The 18,068-nt window shown below is 39.7% G+C and overlaps 1 protein-coding gene across 1 annotated transcript in view; it reads right to left on the bottom strand.

Annotated features, from left to right (window-relative positions):
* Positions 1–1,072: 1,072 nt before the first annotated feature.
* Positions 1,073–18,068, bottom strand: part of khdrbs3 (KH domain containing, RNA binding, signal transduction associated 3) — an 87,932-nt gene continuing 70,936 nt past the window's right edge. The window contains exons 7-9 of the mRNA XM_041053761.1: positions 15,271–15,353; positions 4,496–4,548; positions 1,073–1,228 (exon numbers count right to left, since the gene is read on the bottom strand). Coding sequence (XP_040909695.1) covers positions 1,137–1,228; positions 4,496–4,548; positions 15,271–15,353 — 228 coding nt within the window. The 3' untranslated portion in view covers positions 1,073–1,136. The remainder of the gene's footprint in view (positions 1,229–4,495; positions 4,549–15,270; positions 15,354–18,068) is intronic.

Genomic DNA, 18,068 nt, shown 5'->3' with positions numbered 1-18,068 from the left:
ATTTAGTATCTTAAAACTGATTGTTATGCCTACAAAGTCAGAAAAGTTTTAAATCAAGAAGTGACATCAAAATTATTTATTTAGAGCAGAGGTGTCCAAACTGTTCCACAAAGGGCCGTGTGGCTGCAGGTTTTTGTTCCAACCAAGCAGCAGCACACCAGACTTGACTCGTTTAATCAACTGATCTCAGTCTTCAGACAGCTGATTGGTCAAACTGTGTGCTCTTGATTGGTTGGAACAAAAACCTGCAGCCACATGGGCCTTTGTGGAAAAAAAAAGAAAAAATAAATCACAGAAATGATAAAGCTCCAGGAATGTTACGCAGCTCTGGTTGATCGGTGGCGTACATAATGTATGAGCAGCTATTTATAGATGTATTAAAGTGGATGTTTGGGGGCATAATCATGAACACAACTACATAGGCTTTTCAGAATAAAACAGCTGACAATATCCACAGTTGCACACCATGCTTTTATAAGCCCTTTAACACTAAAGAACTATTATTTTACAAAAAGGAGGAAACAGCAATACAATATGTATACAGTATGACTTTTCTCTTTTTCAGTTTGTAAATGTTCAATTTACAAGGGACACAATTTCACCAATTACCCCTCAGAAAAAATATCTACAGTACTGCACTTTCCTAGAACTAAGCTACTACATTTTAAAGTGATCAACCACGCAGTTCAAGGTTTAAAGAATAGAGGGTGATAAATTAAGCCGCGCTGGCAGCTGTGTAGAACCATTGTATCAAACAGCTTATGGCGATTTACTAATCATTACCAAGTAAAATAGCTTGATACAATGCCATTCTTCACAATCACATAGTTGAGAGAGAAACTTAATGTGCTATGGAGCCTTTCTTAATCTCAGCGTCCACTCGGTTTCTCCAAAGGGGGGAAAGGACAGATTACCGCAATTTCTCTACACATTTTATCCGGTGGGAGTATGTTTTTATTTATAATCAGAGGGATTTTTGTTTTTTTTACTAATTCATGGGCTTGCTGTCAATGTTTCATTTGGTTTTATTTTTTGGGGTTTAGTTTTCAATTCTAAAAAGGTGGGAGCGTCCATAAAAAATCCATTACTTGGGTTGAAACAGCCATGAGGACTCAGGTGCGGGCTGTATAAACAGTTCAATATCTGGAGTATGGCTGATCTCTGTACACTCCCTTGGTTGTTCGTGCTGACGGTGCCTTGCTGCGATTGTTTGCCCACTCCTCCTGACCTGATTAAGACGAAAAGAAAAGAAACAGATGGAGAGTGATCACAGAGACGATATACTTAAATCATTCATTCATAACAACCCGTTTTAAGTCTGTCGAGCTCTATGCAAATGTTGTAAATATGCTCCCTTGGATGAAAATAATGCAGCAGAAAGTTAGGAGCACTTTGAATGTCTGGCATCGATGCGGCTCATAATAAGAAAAGCACCGTTACAAGCCGTGAATGCAAACAGTGACTCACACCACAGAAGCTTGACTTTCACCTGGAAAGATGCATCTCAGATAATTGAATGAGAGGATCAAATAGCTACTTGAAAAGGACCCGTTTAGTGGCTCCCAGCGAAAAGGTCACAATTACCATTAGCCCAAATCAGCCCCCGTTCACCCCCTGGTGCTGTCAATGTGAAAGTGCCAGTATCGATGGCACCCTTTGTCTGATCTTCAGCCAGCGCTGAGACTTCCCTAGAGCTGAGGCTCACAAAGGGTTGTTTTTTTTTTCTTTTTTTTCCTGTGTACAGGCTCTCTGTTGGCAGCACACAGCCAATACCCCTTAATTAAACCTGTCACCCTTTCACTGACAGTCACTTTGAAGAAACAGACCAAGGTAACCTTGTGTTTTGAGAACAAGGATGCACATCAGCGCTGTTTATCTGTTCCGTTTGAACTGTCTCCTTCTTTCTGTGTGACCCACGCGGCAGCAGTTTTTATTTTTATGTGCAGGTAAGCACCACTCTAATGAGTTGAAGGCGCTTAGTTCTTCCACTTGTGTGGTCAGAAAAGTTGGGAAAGTTTTTATTAGCTGTGACTTACTTCTAAAGACACGTTCAAATCTCTAAAGCATAAAAGGAAAACACAAAGATCTTCAATAAGTTGATTGATGCAGAGGATGTTGTTTCAAATAAGCACTAATATGTGCATTTTAAAAGAAAAAAAAAAAACAAATACGCCTAAGAACAAAATCCCAGCAGTCATGTTCATTCCACTTGACAACAAGAAAAATATGAAACATATTTCTGTTTAACACAGAAATTATGCATTGCAGAAATTAAAAAGTAACTAATTATGTGATCCCTTCCCAGGCAGTCACTGGCTAAAAATATAAAAAAAAAAACATTTGCATATGATGCATGATAAATTTAAGAAATCTTGTCTGAGAGCTGAGTTTAAAACTTTAAGGTAGTAGCTGAGCCCAGCAGACAGCAGACACACGGGCACAAATCAGTCCATCTCCATTTCAACAGTGTTTTTCTTATATGTTCAACAGCACTGACACAACAGAGTTTGTTTTAGAGAAACGAACGAATGAATCTGATGAGTTCTGTCGTCAACTGACTCTCATCGGTTTGTTTTGTGCTGCTTGAAGGTTCAGCTTTTTTTTTGTAAGGTTCCAGTACCGAGAACTGAAAGCTCAGACAAAATAACCCTGGACCAGGTAGGATGGTAATACCTCAGGGTTGTTTCTGTCCACCATGTATGCCTTCCTGGCTGGATGTCTAGTTGTGGCATTTACTTTGCTGTGTACTTTTAAAGCCATTGAAGCTCCACTTAGGTTGTTATCATGGACGCAGTCAAAATATCCAGTTCATACAACAGCTACACGTAAGATATTCAGCGAAAGTTCAACCTTGAACTGTACAGCAGCATGAACTACTGTACTGTACTGTATATTAGCCCTACTGTCATTTGAGTGTTGCAGCAGATATGACCTTGGCCCACTTTTTTTACTGTACCTGTACCTGACAGGAAGCTGACACAGTGCTGCTGAACATTATCTGAGTGCTGTAAACTTTGTCTGAACTTTACGGTGACTGGATCCATTCACATCTTTTTTCAGACGTGATGAACGGCCTCCAAACTGGAAACCAGTTATTTAAAGTGGCCTTAAACATATAGCTGTTTTGTTTAGCTGACAGCAGAGACAAACATCACAAACAAACAACAAACAAACAACAAACTAAAGTGGTATGGACTCAAATTAAGTTAACCTGTCATTCCACTGGTGCAGAGCAGCCACCAGTACATTTACTGGTGGCTGAGGGAAGGAGGACTTGGGTTCTTGATTGCCCTCTAAATTTAACGTAGCATGATAAAGCTGGTAATCAGAACACACAGAGATATAGTATTTTAATACGAGCCTTAGCGCAGACTTAATTTTGCTCTGCTGTTCACTTAGATCTGTCTCTTGAAGGTCTTTGCACACTACATCTGCTAATTTTGGTTCAAAAATTAAATATTAATCACATTTAGTCCAATTTATTTTTGTGTCAACTCTGAAACTTGAAATCCATTATTTATACTATTCACAGTGTTTTCTGACATTTATCAAAAGACCTGTAAAATGTGACCCTTGAGACACCTACTGTAGCAGGAACTACTACAGAGGTGGTTTTGAGTGTTTTCACAGGTGTTTATATGTCTGTCTGTATCTCTCTGCCTAAATCTGGCACAGTTCACCTGTTCTGCCAAACTCACTTCTCTCTTGTGTGTGTGTTTCTTTGCACAATACACACTGATTTAGTGTCATGTCTGGTGTGATCTCCTAACAAGATGGTCCCTAGTTTTGTTTTGGTAATAACTGGAAACAACTTTAAGAGCCAGTGGAAAAGGAATTGAAATTTAACTAAAGAGTTGGTTTGATTTGAACAAACTTCCACTGATTTCAACAGAGACTAAATTCAGGGAATTTGCGTGTTTAAAAAACGGATGAATGAAAAAAAATATATATATGAATGATTGTATTTTAATTAAAGGGGTGAAGGAGCAACTGTAGTGTGGAATTCAAAACATGTAGGACACTTAAGTAAGTTTTATCCTATAACCTTTAAAAATAATTTACAAACAGGTTAGTAAAGCAGAGCATAAAGCTACAGTATCAGGTTGTTTCTGTTAGCAATATCTTCTTGAATAAAGGATTAAAGAACATAACAATTTTTTAAATTTTATTTTGGGTATACTTACAACATTTTGGTTATTTAGGTTTTTTGGTAACACTGAAACTCCACAAAAAATATTACACTTGTTTGTTAATTGTTCTTGGTTTGAAGCAGGAGTGCTCCAACGTAATTAGCCAGATGAACTGAAGAAGAAGAAGCTCCGACTTCAATCACTTGTGCTTATTATGGACTTATGCTCCTCATAAGACATCATAGAATTACCAGATGCTATGGCAACTAAGATGATGCCAGCAGTGCTCAGTCAGGAACCAGAAATTGATATTGTTCTGACAATTGACACGAGATGTGTTGGAGGTAGAGAGGTCTGAAACTCACCATACGAATCATACGACTCCCCACTGTGTCCATATTCATAGTAGTCATCTGAGCTGTAAACAGACAGAACAGTAAGGTAAATATAAGAATAAACATGTAATAAGAGAAAAATACATTCTGCATCCCACAAATTGCAGTTATCAGGAAATAAATGGAAAAATAATTTATTGTCTGTACTATTGTAAAACATCAAAGTCACATTTATCACAATCCAATCACATATACAGTAATTTATGCAGTGGTAATAAAGAAAAACACATAGGATTTTTTTTTTGTTTCAGATATACTCTGCTGGATATAAAAGTAAAAACAAACAAGAGGCAGCTTTCAATCACTCAAAAAGTTTGGCCACATTTGTGGTTCTACAAGGCAATTTCCTCCACCGCTATTTCTGCACAAACTTCCAGTTCCATATCACTGCATATGGAGATCTATGAGAGGTGGCAACTTTAATGAAAAATAAAAAGATGGGGAGGCGAGTTGCATAGCGGTTCATTTCTCGCTTATTTATTTATTTCTTTATTTGCAGTCGCCGGTGAGATGCTGACAGAACAATCCTGCGTCAGTATCATTCAGTAACAGCGCTATCATTCAAGAGAGGCAATTCATCATAAGGCTGCCACTGAGCCGACACCAGCCATCACAGCTGGGTCCTCTCCGCCTGCCTGTCAGTCAGTCTGTCAGCGACAGCAGCACCTCTCTGCTCTCCGGATTAGAGAGCTGAAGGCACCATTCAAAGCCCCAACACGCCACATCAACAGCGCCTGACTGCTGAGGGCAAAGAGGTGACAGTAATGACACACCGGTGTAGGAGTAACGGATTACATTTTACTGTTGTTACTGTAATGGAGTAGCTTTTTGTGGTGTGATCTTTCGAAAGCCAAACTGAGATCCAGGAGTCAGGGCTGAGACACTCTGCTCCTTTATTAGATTACACCGGTTTGCAGCGCTCCAGGAAATCAATTTCTACAAATTCAGACTGCTATTAAGTCGGCTTTTCTCTGCGCAGTAACCACCTCATGAAGAGAAGCTGGACCACAGTGAAAAAAAAAGGAATTTTTAATCTTTGAAGATTCATAATTTTCAAAAATCCTTCCTCTTTATATATTTAAATAAATTCACTGCCACAGTGACGATGTACCTCTTCCTCCCTGTGCTATTAGTCAAGTGTCATCACGTTTGGATGAGAATACAATAGGTTAGGTTGAGATTGCACAGCAGACATTCCATTAAATTCAACTTAACTCAACTTAAGTTAAATTAAGTTGAATTTCCCCAAAAGTGTTCACCTAAATTACAAAAATCTTTTTTTGTTAGTGTTGTTAGTGTTTCTTTAGTAGACAAGAGTCATATAAAAACCAATGCAAGATAACTATGTAATCTTCTGCATGGCTCGCATTACCAAAGGTAAATGAAAAAATATGCTTTCTTGTAATTTGGGTGAACTGATCCTTACTTTGGCAGCCTCCCCACCTCTGATAATGCCTCTCAACAACAACAACATGACAAACTGATTGGCTGTTTTATTGCTTTCTGCAACATTTTCTTGGAAAGGATGAACAAAACAACACAACCAATTGAGGACAGTAGGAGGAATCGTTTTAAGTGCGCTATAGCAGCTCAATGAGACATGAGACAGCTCCCTAAAGAGGCTTGTGCCTTAAGTCAGGCTTAGCATAAATTTTACACAGTCCATAATTCAACTACAAACAATGCCAAGCCAGCAGGAGCAAACAAGGCTTTTCCCCTGTGCTAATGTAGTCTCCCTCCAAGAAGCTAGGCCAGCTGCTGTTGCTCTGAGCGCAAGGCTTCCAGTCAGCCCTCATGGCTGAGCTGCCACCATGCATCTGCCACGGATGTCAAATCGCTGGAATATCCCTGACACCACTCGTTGGCCGGCAGAGACAGAGGGAGGGAGACAGAGACACATGTGACAACTGAATGCATGTTTTGGCTCGTCATGTTGTGTACCCCGAGACAAGACCTGACAGGATACTAAATAATTAGATTTCACACTATGCTAAAATGCAGGGGTGTATTCCAGAGAGGTCGTCTTTGAAATAAACATCAATTTTTATGAATGTCAGAAAATCAATTTGCCACAATTCACAGGTGCTTGCAGACAAATTGTGAGGTATGTGAAATACTGGATATATTTGGTCTCTCCTGTGCAGCTCTGTCATATTCAACAATAAAAAAAAAGCATCCAGATAACACATACCAGGATACTACACACCTCTGCTAACACTATCTCAGAGGCTTGCTTACATGCTGTAGGCTGTCAGCATTTTTCCTGTAATTTATTTTCACTATGTTTATTTCACAAAAAACTGGGAGCCAAGACTCCTGTAAAGAAAAAAAAAAGTACCTTTCCTTTCTTAACCCTTGAAGTTTCTCTGTCGTTAAAGGGAGAAAGGACCAATAATAGTAGTCTGCTGTGCTGGAAGCTGCCAGTGCAGCCCTGCTCTTTGCACAAAGGAGAAGAGTGCAACAAAAGCTGTTAGGCGCCTCTAATTTCTGAGGTGACATTTTATCAATATTGCTACACAACTTCTCTTCGTGGTTACTTTCTCCTCTCAATTACTGAGACTGCTGAGTCCTGAGACACGTCCTGAAGGTCAAAGATTCCGGTAGAATTACGGCAGCGTCTTCTGTGCCGCAGCACATCTAACATCAGTCAGGTCTCTGCAAGGTAGACACTTGGAATTTAAGCATTTTGACTGAAACTCATTTTTTAATTAATGCTCTGCAGTAAAGATTTTCAGGAAACAGAACAGTACTAGCAAGGGATACTGAGAAAATATGTGTTAATGTTATTTGGCAATTTAAGTAGAAGAGCAGCTGCTTAGCTTGGATTTTACTTGTATGATTAAAATGATCACTGTCCAAGTGCTACAGTAAACGTGAGCGGAGCATTTCAAAAATGTTATTTGTTCACCCAAAGTGAAAATTAATAGTTAAATATAAATCAAGTTTATGAAATTGTAAACTAGCTAGAAATCAAGTAAGCTGATGCAAAGTGACTGACCAACATAGCTGTGTCCTTTAAACATGCATTTAAATCTTCCCCCTACATGTTGTAACAGAGTTACTGGTAACCTTTTTTCCAACTGGCAAACACCACCAGCAGGAATACAAACTCTTTATATGCTTTAGTACATTATCACAACAGGACATAGCTTGTTGTACTGCATCTCCATGAAAAAAACAAAAACAAAACAAAACTGTATAATCATGCAGATGAAACATGGTCACAGGCTTTGTTTGCAAATTTCAGGTTCCATCAAATTAAAAAAGAAACGTTGCAAGTGGAAGTGATTTAAGGTAGTTTGAAATAAAAAAACAAAACAACTTTGACCTGAATACCACCACCTCCTCCTAAACTGTCTCAGTATCATATCCTTGTACATTCTACATTTATCATCATTGATCCCAGCTTCACCCAGTCAGAAGTGTACAGCTGGCCGCACGAACATAAGAATGAAATGAGGAGCCTGGCGTGGTTGGATCCCACTCGAGATATTGCCCTGTCATAGGTGTGAAAGCGCTTTGACTTTCTAAATAGGTCGGCTTTTGATTTGACATTCATTAGCAGAAGGCGTCCGCTGCTTTGTGTCTCCCTCAACTTCAGTGGCCAAGAAGAAGAAGGAGAGGAAGGAAAAAAAAAGAAGAAAAAAAAAAACATCTGTCTGAAGCGGCAGCAAGGACCATGAGAGGCACACACAGCACCTATTAGATAAATGTGTCTCTTTCATCAGGCGTCTGATTCCAGGCCTACTTTTCCACAGGTAAAGACCCTGCCTCTCTAGCACATCTGTCATCTGTGTAAATGCTTTGTCTTAAGCACTGATGTTGCCGTTCCTGGGCATCACGAAACAGATGGCGGTGTTAAATCTGAATGATGTAGTACATGTCCCTAGTGGACTTTGTTTTCTTACATCGCCATTACTCTTCCAGTCCTCTGTGATAAATCTGAAGAAATCTAGTAGGACATTATGAAGGGCTGCAGAGGTAATACAGCGCCGGCCTGATGTGGAGAGAGGCTGCTTTTTGTCTGTTAGCCTATTTCTTGCATATTGCACACTTTAACTGATCATGACTGCAAATCCTTAAGCGCAAATACTTCCTTGATGCCTCTTGTGTAATCATGTTTTTCATTTATTCTTGGCACAAGGTTGAAAAAGTAAAACGCTGACGAAGAAAGCCTCACACTGAATGCTCTGATTATACTGGCTCTGGTGATTTCCACAGACAACAATACAAAGAAAATGGATGGGGGAAAAAAAAAAAAGCAGCACTACCTTTTTTCACCATTTAGTATGAAATGAAGCTCACATAATTTCAAATGGAAACCCTCCTTTTGGATATACTGGTGATTGCTCAATGTGGTGGCTGATTGCCAAGCTATCTCCACTGCTGACCCCCTGCTGAAGAGTCACAAAGAGGGACAAAATGGCCTACGGCAAAGATTTGACTTTATAAATGAGTCTTCTTTCTGGTTTTGAGCGGACCATTTTTGCTTTTGGAAAGTACATGAAATCATCCTTCAGGGAAAACACTGCCTCTTCAAGTCAAGTCAGTCCACAGTATTCTTTAAAATCCTTCATCTGGAGACATGTTTGGGTTTGCTGCATTCTGACTATCTGGAATCTGTGAAAGATTTTGTTATGTCTTGTTGAAAGAGCATTAAATTTACAATATGCCACTCTTTGTCTTGAGACAGAGAGAGCGGTGTAAATCCCACCCTCTGTCCCCTCAGACGGTCTAATTCCCGCCACACTACCTGTCACTCATCTTGACGAGCTGTCTACCTTGAAAACAGCATCTAGGTTACCAGCATCTGTGAAGCAACCGCGGGTGTTTCAGAAGCATACGGCAAACACAGCCACTCTGTGCTATAAAACAAAAAAACAAACAACAACAAAAAAAAGACAATGCATTGTACTAAATGGATGTTGTCTGCCTTGGGGCTTTGACACAACAAGCGGACCTCCGGCTGACTGTTCAAACACTTTGCATCACCACGTGGTCCTCTGGAGATACAGCAAAAGAAAACAAGGCAAAAAATTAAGACTAGGCTTAGCTAGGCTAAACAACCACCTAACCCAGTTAGGTCAAACTGCTGCCAAGGGTTCTGGAAACAATGCAAAACATATGAGTTGCCATGAAATGTTATAAAGGATGAATCGTACTGGCTTTGGTGATCTTCCTGTGTCACTGTGAGCTTTCTGGTTTCACTGTAGGCAGATTCACGCTGCCTGACACTGTGGGCAGGGAAATCTTCGTGTATGATCATCACACAGCCTATTGGAAACTATTTTTATCAGTAAATTTTATCAGTAAATCAGTCAGCCTGGTGGACAGTTTGGTTTGGTGCTGTCCTCTTTGCTCGTCAGCTGCTGACAGACAGACAGACAGACAGACAGGTGACAGAGACGGCCGAATTGAGGTCAGAGTCAGAGAGTTACAGTTAGGAACCGCTCACGCCTGAGTTTCCAGTAAGAGTTGTTAAAAAAAAAACATATTTATAGTAAATCTAACGCAAACAAATAGGTCCGTCACCAACTTTCACCTTACTGGCACTGAGGACTACTTAGCTGCTGAGCTGCCTTGATGACCACACCACTGCTTACCACTGGTGACACCATAGATATGAGACAGTATATATTGATCATAAACTTTCTATCCTTACTTCTGTATTCACAGGCCTGTATAGTACTTTGCTGGAGGACCCAATGATTCACTGCTATTAATGGACACATTTTATAGCAGTAAGCTGGATGCTGGCAGCTCTTTTGTGGTATTCCTTTATGTTACAGCACTAAGCAGACAGCTACAAGCACACTTGTGAATATGCCTTAGCATTAGCTTTTGTTAGCCACATCAGGCTCTCCCTCTGTGTTGTAAAATGAGTGTTCGTTGTCTGAATGAGCACACAGAAAGATTCTACATTGACAAAACTGTCAAGGAAGTTGGATGTCTTACTTTCCAGTGTTTGATAAAGAAATGTTTTTACCATCCTAATGAAATATTCACACATCAGCCCCTGCAGATATATTATAGTCTTTTTGTAGTATTTGGCAGTGTAAAAAATATCTAACTAGCCCCTAAGTGATTGACTGAATAATAGTCAGAGTGGAGGTTTGTGTGTGTGCTGGTGTTGAGGCTTGTTAGTAGTCAGTAGTTTTGGGGCTCTTTCAAGGAATCGATTGTAAAGTGCTACACCATGACACTCTCCTCTTCTGCTCTCCTCCGTGCCCGTCTCTCATACCAAGATTTACAGTTGTTCCTCGGGGATACGTCTGCCCTTTAAAACACTGTCACAGAGCTATCCTTGTACCCGCCGGCCTCCGGGAAACAGCCCACGACGTAGCGTACCAAAGCAAGGTGCAAGGGAAGGTGCGAGGTGTCAGCAGCCGGCAGTCTCTGAGGTGTCAAGAATGAAATAATGCTTTGATCGCACCCGAGCTGCACGAGACGACCTCGCCGTGACCTCACCAAGTGTCCGGCCAGGGCTGTGCCACAGCTGCCATCCCTCTCATTTCCCTACAGAGACGTCACCTTCTCACTGCTAATAAAATTAAAGACGCTCTCCACACAAGCAGCCTCCTTGACCTTAGCACTTGATTGGTACCTAACCGCTGTAGCTTCCGCTAACTCTCCTGAGATGAAGCCCTCTGCAGCCTCTCTTGTGGCAAAAAAAAGGAAAGAAAAAGATGATAGCTCAGTGCTCTGTGTTGTATAAACACGGTAAAAGGAGGCTGTGATCTGGGAGCTGGCGGACCGACTGCCATGGCTGTCATGCTGAGGTAGCGTTCCACGAGGTTCCCCCAGGCGTCAGCTCTCTTCTGAAAGATTTAAATGTCGTGAAATGTCTTCAGGGCATCTAAAAACTGCTTTTTACTTTAAGTCTCATGTCTTAAGGTTGTGAGTGCCTTATTTGCCTTTCAAATTTAATTATGTCTAAATTACTTAGTTCTGTGTGACACAATGTGTACAGTATAGTTACACAGATTGTCTTGTCTCATTTGTCAGTGGGTGCTGTTTTTTTGCCTATGAGGACGGTAATGTGCAGCATAACATTTTATTTCAGTTTAACATAGCAGAGAACATTAAGATCATCTGCTGGGCAGTGACACACAGAGATGTAAAGTGACTGAGTATATGTACTAGAGTACTGCAGTACTTTTTTGTATATATGTTGTATATATTGTGTTTTTCCCTATTTTTTTTAAAGTGTCTTGTTTTCCACCTCACGCTGCTCAATGTGCCTTATATTGCCCCCTGGGGACAAATAAAGTTCTCTGAATCTGAATCTGAATTTAAGTACAATGTTAAAGTCACTAATATAATTTTTAAAAATTATTCAGTAGTTAAGATTTTGACAGGTCTTGACATGTAAATTTTCAGTGAAATAAAGACAAAAACATTCGAGATGTTGGGATCAGTGAATGTTTCAGTTCAGCTTCACAGATTATTTCAACCAGTGCCAAAGCCAATTATCATAATATTCTGATTGCATCTAATTAATTTAGCACTAACATATGGGCTATGAGTTTTATAGCCACAAAACCTAAAAACACAAGTATACTAGCTCAGTGGGGTTATTTGGCTTGATGCATAATTTGAAATGCTATGCCAGGTAAAGTTACCTTCCTTGTTAGCTTAGCTACAAACCTATGTTCCTCTCCTCTGTTTCTGTGGTTTTGTAAAAACAATCTAAACAACTAACTCTCACTAGTTTTTACTCTGTTATGTTGGATGCTGCTTTGTGTGCATACAATTTATATTATAAGGTTTGTTTTGCTTCATCTACGAGAAAGAGAATCCACTTCAACTTCGTACATGATGCTCTGGATTCCAACATTGACCAATTGACCAATCTTGACAATGCGTGTCCATGAATCTGGGGAGCAGAGCCTCTGAAGGAGGGAGGGCTGTATTTATTTTGTTGTTCAGTTCAAACAACAAAATAAATGGACGATGGCGTCCATCGTCCATTGCAATGTTTCACCGTAGACGTCGTCATATGCCAGTTGGTAGACATCGCCCAAACGAATGAATGAATAGCATGCAACATGGAAATATATCTCAAGTTAATTAAGGTATCAATATATTCACTGATGCAGCATTGCAATCTTTTTAAGAACAGCCGCTAAAAACCGTCCTCTTCCTTTCCCTTCCTGTTCACAAATGGCAGGCCTGTTTCTAGCATAAGCCACTGGGGTAATACCATGACAGAGACTGTAAATTGTTCTGCTTGTTATCCTCCGGCAACTGAAATCCTGCCACGCAGTCAGAGCTCAGATTGGTGAGTGGGAGCTCCTTAGGCTGCGAGAAACATTGTTAGGAGAGTTCTTGTCCACACAAACGCACATACACACACACGCACACACACACACGCACGCACACGCACACACACACACACACACACACACACACACACCAGCAAAGAAGCTATGAGGCTCAGTATTATGTTGCAGTCTTAATTCCTGTTGCTACAATGCAATAATTAATCTTAATAAATGGATTACTGTGGGAACGTAACGTAGTATGTAATATGGCCCCGTGGCCTGAAATAGAAGTATTTAATTACATTACTATTTTCCTTTATTTAAAATTTGAAGTTGTCAGTTTCATGAGAGCATTTTAATTATGTGCACAGGACTAAACAAAGGACAAATAAAAACATGTCCAACAATAAATCCTGTGTTTATGAACAAATGGTCAAAATTTGATCAATCCCAGCTTGTATAGTTGTATACATGCACCATGTCAGCCTGTACCAACTGTAACCTTTTCCACCGAGAAACACAGGGCACAAAAATAAGAGAAGTAGAAAGTGAATCAGCTGCCTCTGGAGGCCCAGACTTAGCTGTGGGGTCCCTATTAGTTGCCTCGTCCCCCTCCACCCCCCACCCCCATGGTTTTCTTTGCTTTTAAAACAAATAGCTGATTCCTGAGGCAGACCGGCATCCATCCGGTGACCATCTCTGAGCTACTTCATGATACATCCATCGGTGTGTTCGAGGAAGAGGAATGTGTGCATGTGTGATCTGGCCCAAAAAAAAAAAAAAAGAAAGAAAGAAAAAGGAAAAAGAGAGATAGCACAAAAGATGGATGAAGCCTGGATGACATACATCCAGACACCTCCACAAAAGAAAACATTGACCACCCTACTCACAAAAGCCAAAGGGACAGAATAATGTTTTTTTTTCTCTGTCTCTGTTTTCCTTTTTTCCTGCTGCTGCCAATTCAGTCCAATTTTTGACACACTAAATGTGCCAACAATCATTCTTCCTTTGAAGTGACGCACACAGGCATACATAAATGCATCACATTGTGTGCTGATAAAATACAATGGGGCATCAACAAACCAGTGTGAAAGCCTTTGACCTTGTGTGGCTCGGAGAGCGCGATAGCTCCCTGGATATAAGAAAATCAATATTCTGCATTCAGCTGTGCAGGACCCTCAGTTAAATGGAGCAACATAGTACTATGACTGTTTGTTTTGCATTGACATGAGGAACACATCAAGGAAAATGCACCTTAGGACAGATACTTTTAAGGGTGATTAAAACAAAGATAATACATTTAATGTAATGAGCTGCAATTAATTCCTTGTAGGAAAATCTGATTACATCACTGAGTCCATAGAGGGAGGTTTATTTTAAGGCCTCAGATATAGCGATTGGCTTCTTAATAATGACTAGACTAATGATTAGAGACACTGCTATGGATCCAGCCTTTTCAAATCTTCTACACTTGCCTCATTGTATTTTTCCTTTACTGGAATTTGGAAGTTGAAGACTTCGGTGTTATATTCTCATAGTTCTTTAAGATAAGAGTCGATCTTAAAGGACAACTCAAAGGTCAGTCAAAACGTTTCTCACTTCACAGTCACACTACAAAACACTTCACTAGCAGGAAGTGTTCTTTAGAGTTTCTAACAGGGCAGAAAATGAGCATAAATCACTCCTAACAGCTCATGCGCCATAATCCAGCTGTTCTCAGTCCTCAAGAATCTCAGTTTTACCTCCTATTCCCTTATATTTACTCAAGTCCAAATGGCCAGCAGCAAACTCACTGACCTTAGACACTGTTTGTAAATTTTGTGTTTTAGATTTTGACTTTGGCATAAATCCTCAACTCCATACATATTCAAGTGCTTTTTAATTCAGTGCACTCAAACTGTTTGGAGAACTGTCACTGTCATGTTTGAGGCCTGGTATGATCCCTAAAGAGCATGACAACATGATAACCCAGTTTGAATTTCTGAGTTTTTTTATTCCTTGAATTTTTTCCTTGTAAGTACAGTCAGTCAACAGTTTATTAGGTACATCTACTTAAAACGAATGAAATCTAAGTGTCCTGCAATAAATCTCAACTTAATCAAGGTTATAATGTTTTCTTATGTTTTTTTTTGCTGTGTTGATTTAACTGTATGGTCTGTAGTTTAGGATGCAGTAATATTGTATTGCATAGTACAGTGAGGTAGTTTTTTATTAATCTTTACTGATATTCCACATGGACAAAATAATAGAAACACCTGCAAAGTGACATTAATATCTGACAATTTTTCAAGAAATGAAAATTTCCTGGAAATGGCAATGAGAGCAGTGACAGTGACCCTACACAAGACAGCTGTGGCTGTACAACCAAAACAATGAGATGAAACACCCTAAAACGCACTCTTATGGTACATCCAATCTTAACATAATTCCTTGGACTAAATGCCTAATAGCTTTTTTTTAGGGAAAAAATGCAGAACTTACTTTTGTCCTTGATTATTGTAGTTGTTGTCATACGATTCGTATCCCTGGTCATCGTAAGCTGTTCCATAGCCATCATCATATTCCTGAAGTAAGGGAGACAAAATGCAACCAGTCAGTGAGGCACAAAATGAAAACTGCCTGTAAACATTGAAGAGATATTGACATGACAACCTCTGCAGTAGCATAAGCCTGTTGAAGAGGCTGAGAAGACATATGTAGAATAAGAGCTGCTTTGTGCTGTGTTGTTTGTGACCTAAATACTTTTCTGATGTTGGTTTACAACAATTTCTGAGGCTGATTAAATGGGAAAATAATGGTATTTTATTATGGATTGTTTTTCTATCCATCAAATTCTTATAGGGATATTTTTTATTTTTTTTTATAACAAACAGTCCAAGGCACTGAAGCCTTCAACTTAGCACATATATAGGTCCAACTGCTTCATCTGCCGCTGTTGGTACAGCAGCCCATATGCAGCAGAATCACACTGGCAACTGTAGCCCCGCTCTTGTCTCTGTGTCAACTGACTGACAGTCGGATGTAAAGACTCTTGCTGTGGTTACGTTTCATCACCATCTCAAAGGATGAGCCTTGAACATCTGTTTGTGCACTAGCAATCTGCCCCGCGCCCCCTCCCCACTTCCCCTCTGCACCCCACCCAGGCCCCCGCCGAGAAGAACATCAAAGGAAACCAGTGCCGCACCCCGTCCTAATTTGGGATAAATGGGACTTACGCTCCACAAAAGGCATCGACCCCTTGCGACACATCTCTCATCCCCCACACACTTCCTGGCTAATTCCATCTGCCCCTGATTTGCATGCTTGAAATGAATGTCTGTAAGAGTTAGCAGCAGAAGAAAATGCTCATCACATCCATATTATTATTAAGGCCCTAAATCCTGATTAGAAGCAGGCATTTGCCAAATGACAGTGTTTGAATTGACTCTTTTATCTTTAATCCTCCAGTAACGAAGTACATGTGAAGAAACTACATATGACTCTCAACAAAGAGACCCAAATGTTTTAAGACTTCCTGTTTTCTTGGGGAAATATTAGGTTTGGTGCAACAGTTGCTTAAACATTAGTTTTCTTACACAGTGAGGGGAAACTGGCAGGTGCATTTAAGGAATCATTTTCACCTGACATTGGTCATCCCATTGGGTGGTTGTTTGTATTTCCTTTGTTGTTTATATGAAAGTGGGAGGTCTGTTGGTTTTTGTGGAGGTCTTTCTAACTTTTCGACTATTTGTCTAAAGGTAGCCTAAAGGGAATTCAAGTCCCTCCTGGCATTTGTAGTTCTGCAGCTACAAGAGCTTTTGCAAAGTCAACAATTCCCCATGCTAATGCGAGGACTAAGTTTAGTCAACAACTGTACTTTTGACAATATTAAAACCCTTGAACACCCTTTAAAAACAATAAAAGCAGCACTTCTCAAAAAGCAGTGCCATTTTGTCAAAGGGGTTGTAATTAAAAGCACTTTTCAACGGGCAGATAAAATTGTAGGCTTTGATTTGCAATTTCCCCCCCATGACCCTTTTCTGCCGGCTGAAACACAAAAGACAAAATAATTACCCTCACGATTTTCTGAATAGTTCTTGTCAAAGATAATCACAATCACATCACTGACAAAAATGAAAACATTTTAATATTTGTGGTTAATAAGTATAAAGTGACAAATAGAGTGAAGTGGACTGTGGATGTGATTTCAGAAGGGAACAGGCTTAAGTAGGCACTCTCAGAAACTATACACAAGGAGTCAAAGGTCTGAGACATTTTCTGTTGCTTCATACTGTAATGTACAGGTATCATAGGTATTTATTTCCATGTACTGCTTCCTGATTAACATTCAGCATTTTTCAGTTTGCCTTCTGTAATATTAACCTCCTCTCAACATGTAGCCATCCACTAATGATGGATAACAAGGCTAGTGCTACATACGGTATATGTGTGTATGTAAAAGTTTCTGTGGGTAACACTGACCATATGTCATACATTCACAGTCACTATCAATGAACTCAATCAATTAACAAGCAGTCGCAGCAACACTGCTTATATGCTTTGAAGACAAATTTATATAAATAAATGAAAGTCCTATGTTAACCATAGGAGGTTAGAACAGGACCCATGAACAAATACAGACATCAAACAATATGCAGGATCTGCTTGATGGATATTTATCATCATCACTTACATTCTGATCTGGCTCAAGAACCAGGCCTGATCATGAGTACGTATTACATTATCATCAGACCAAAGAGGCTGATGATACTGTATTTTGTAGACTAAGTGAGCCAACCCCATGCTCTTATCAGTTGTCCAGATGTTGGTCTTTGGAAATGAAGTATGACAGTACCCTTAGATAGTCTGGGCAGAGCTCCATTACACTACAAAGGTCAAGGTGAGGAAAAAACAACAGAAACAACTTTTTTTCTAAAGCAACTGTTTGTATATACTGTATATATGAACCAGGTTACAATCAGCTGTTCATACTTCAGCATTTAAAGTGGTGAAAAAAAACTGACACAACATAAAGTCACAACTAAAGTGGAAATTTCTGAAAAAGCTTTAACTAAAAAGGCACCTAGTTAAGTTACTTTGTGTGTTGCTAGAAATGTCAACAGAGTTGAAATTGAAATTCTGTTTGTTTTTGTCAGAAACATACTCGTTTCTGTCTCATAACTCTCATAATTCTATTTCTATCTATTTAGATGCTGTCTCTATTATACAGTAACTATTGCAGGCTGGAATAAACAAGCGTGGTTATGAATATTGAATGACAGGAATCTCAGCAGGACAAA

This window comes from Toxotes jaculatrix, chromosome 13, assembly GCF_017976425.1.
Source record: "Toxotes jaculatrix isolate fToxJac2 chromosome 13, fToxJac2.pri, whole genome shotgun sequence".
Classification (NCBI taxonomy): domain Eukaryota; kingdom Metazoa; phylum Chordata; class Actinopteri; family Toxotidae; genus Toxotes; species Toxotes jaculatrix.
This window is presented reverse-complemented; position numbering and strand designations above follow the sequence as displayed.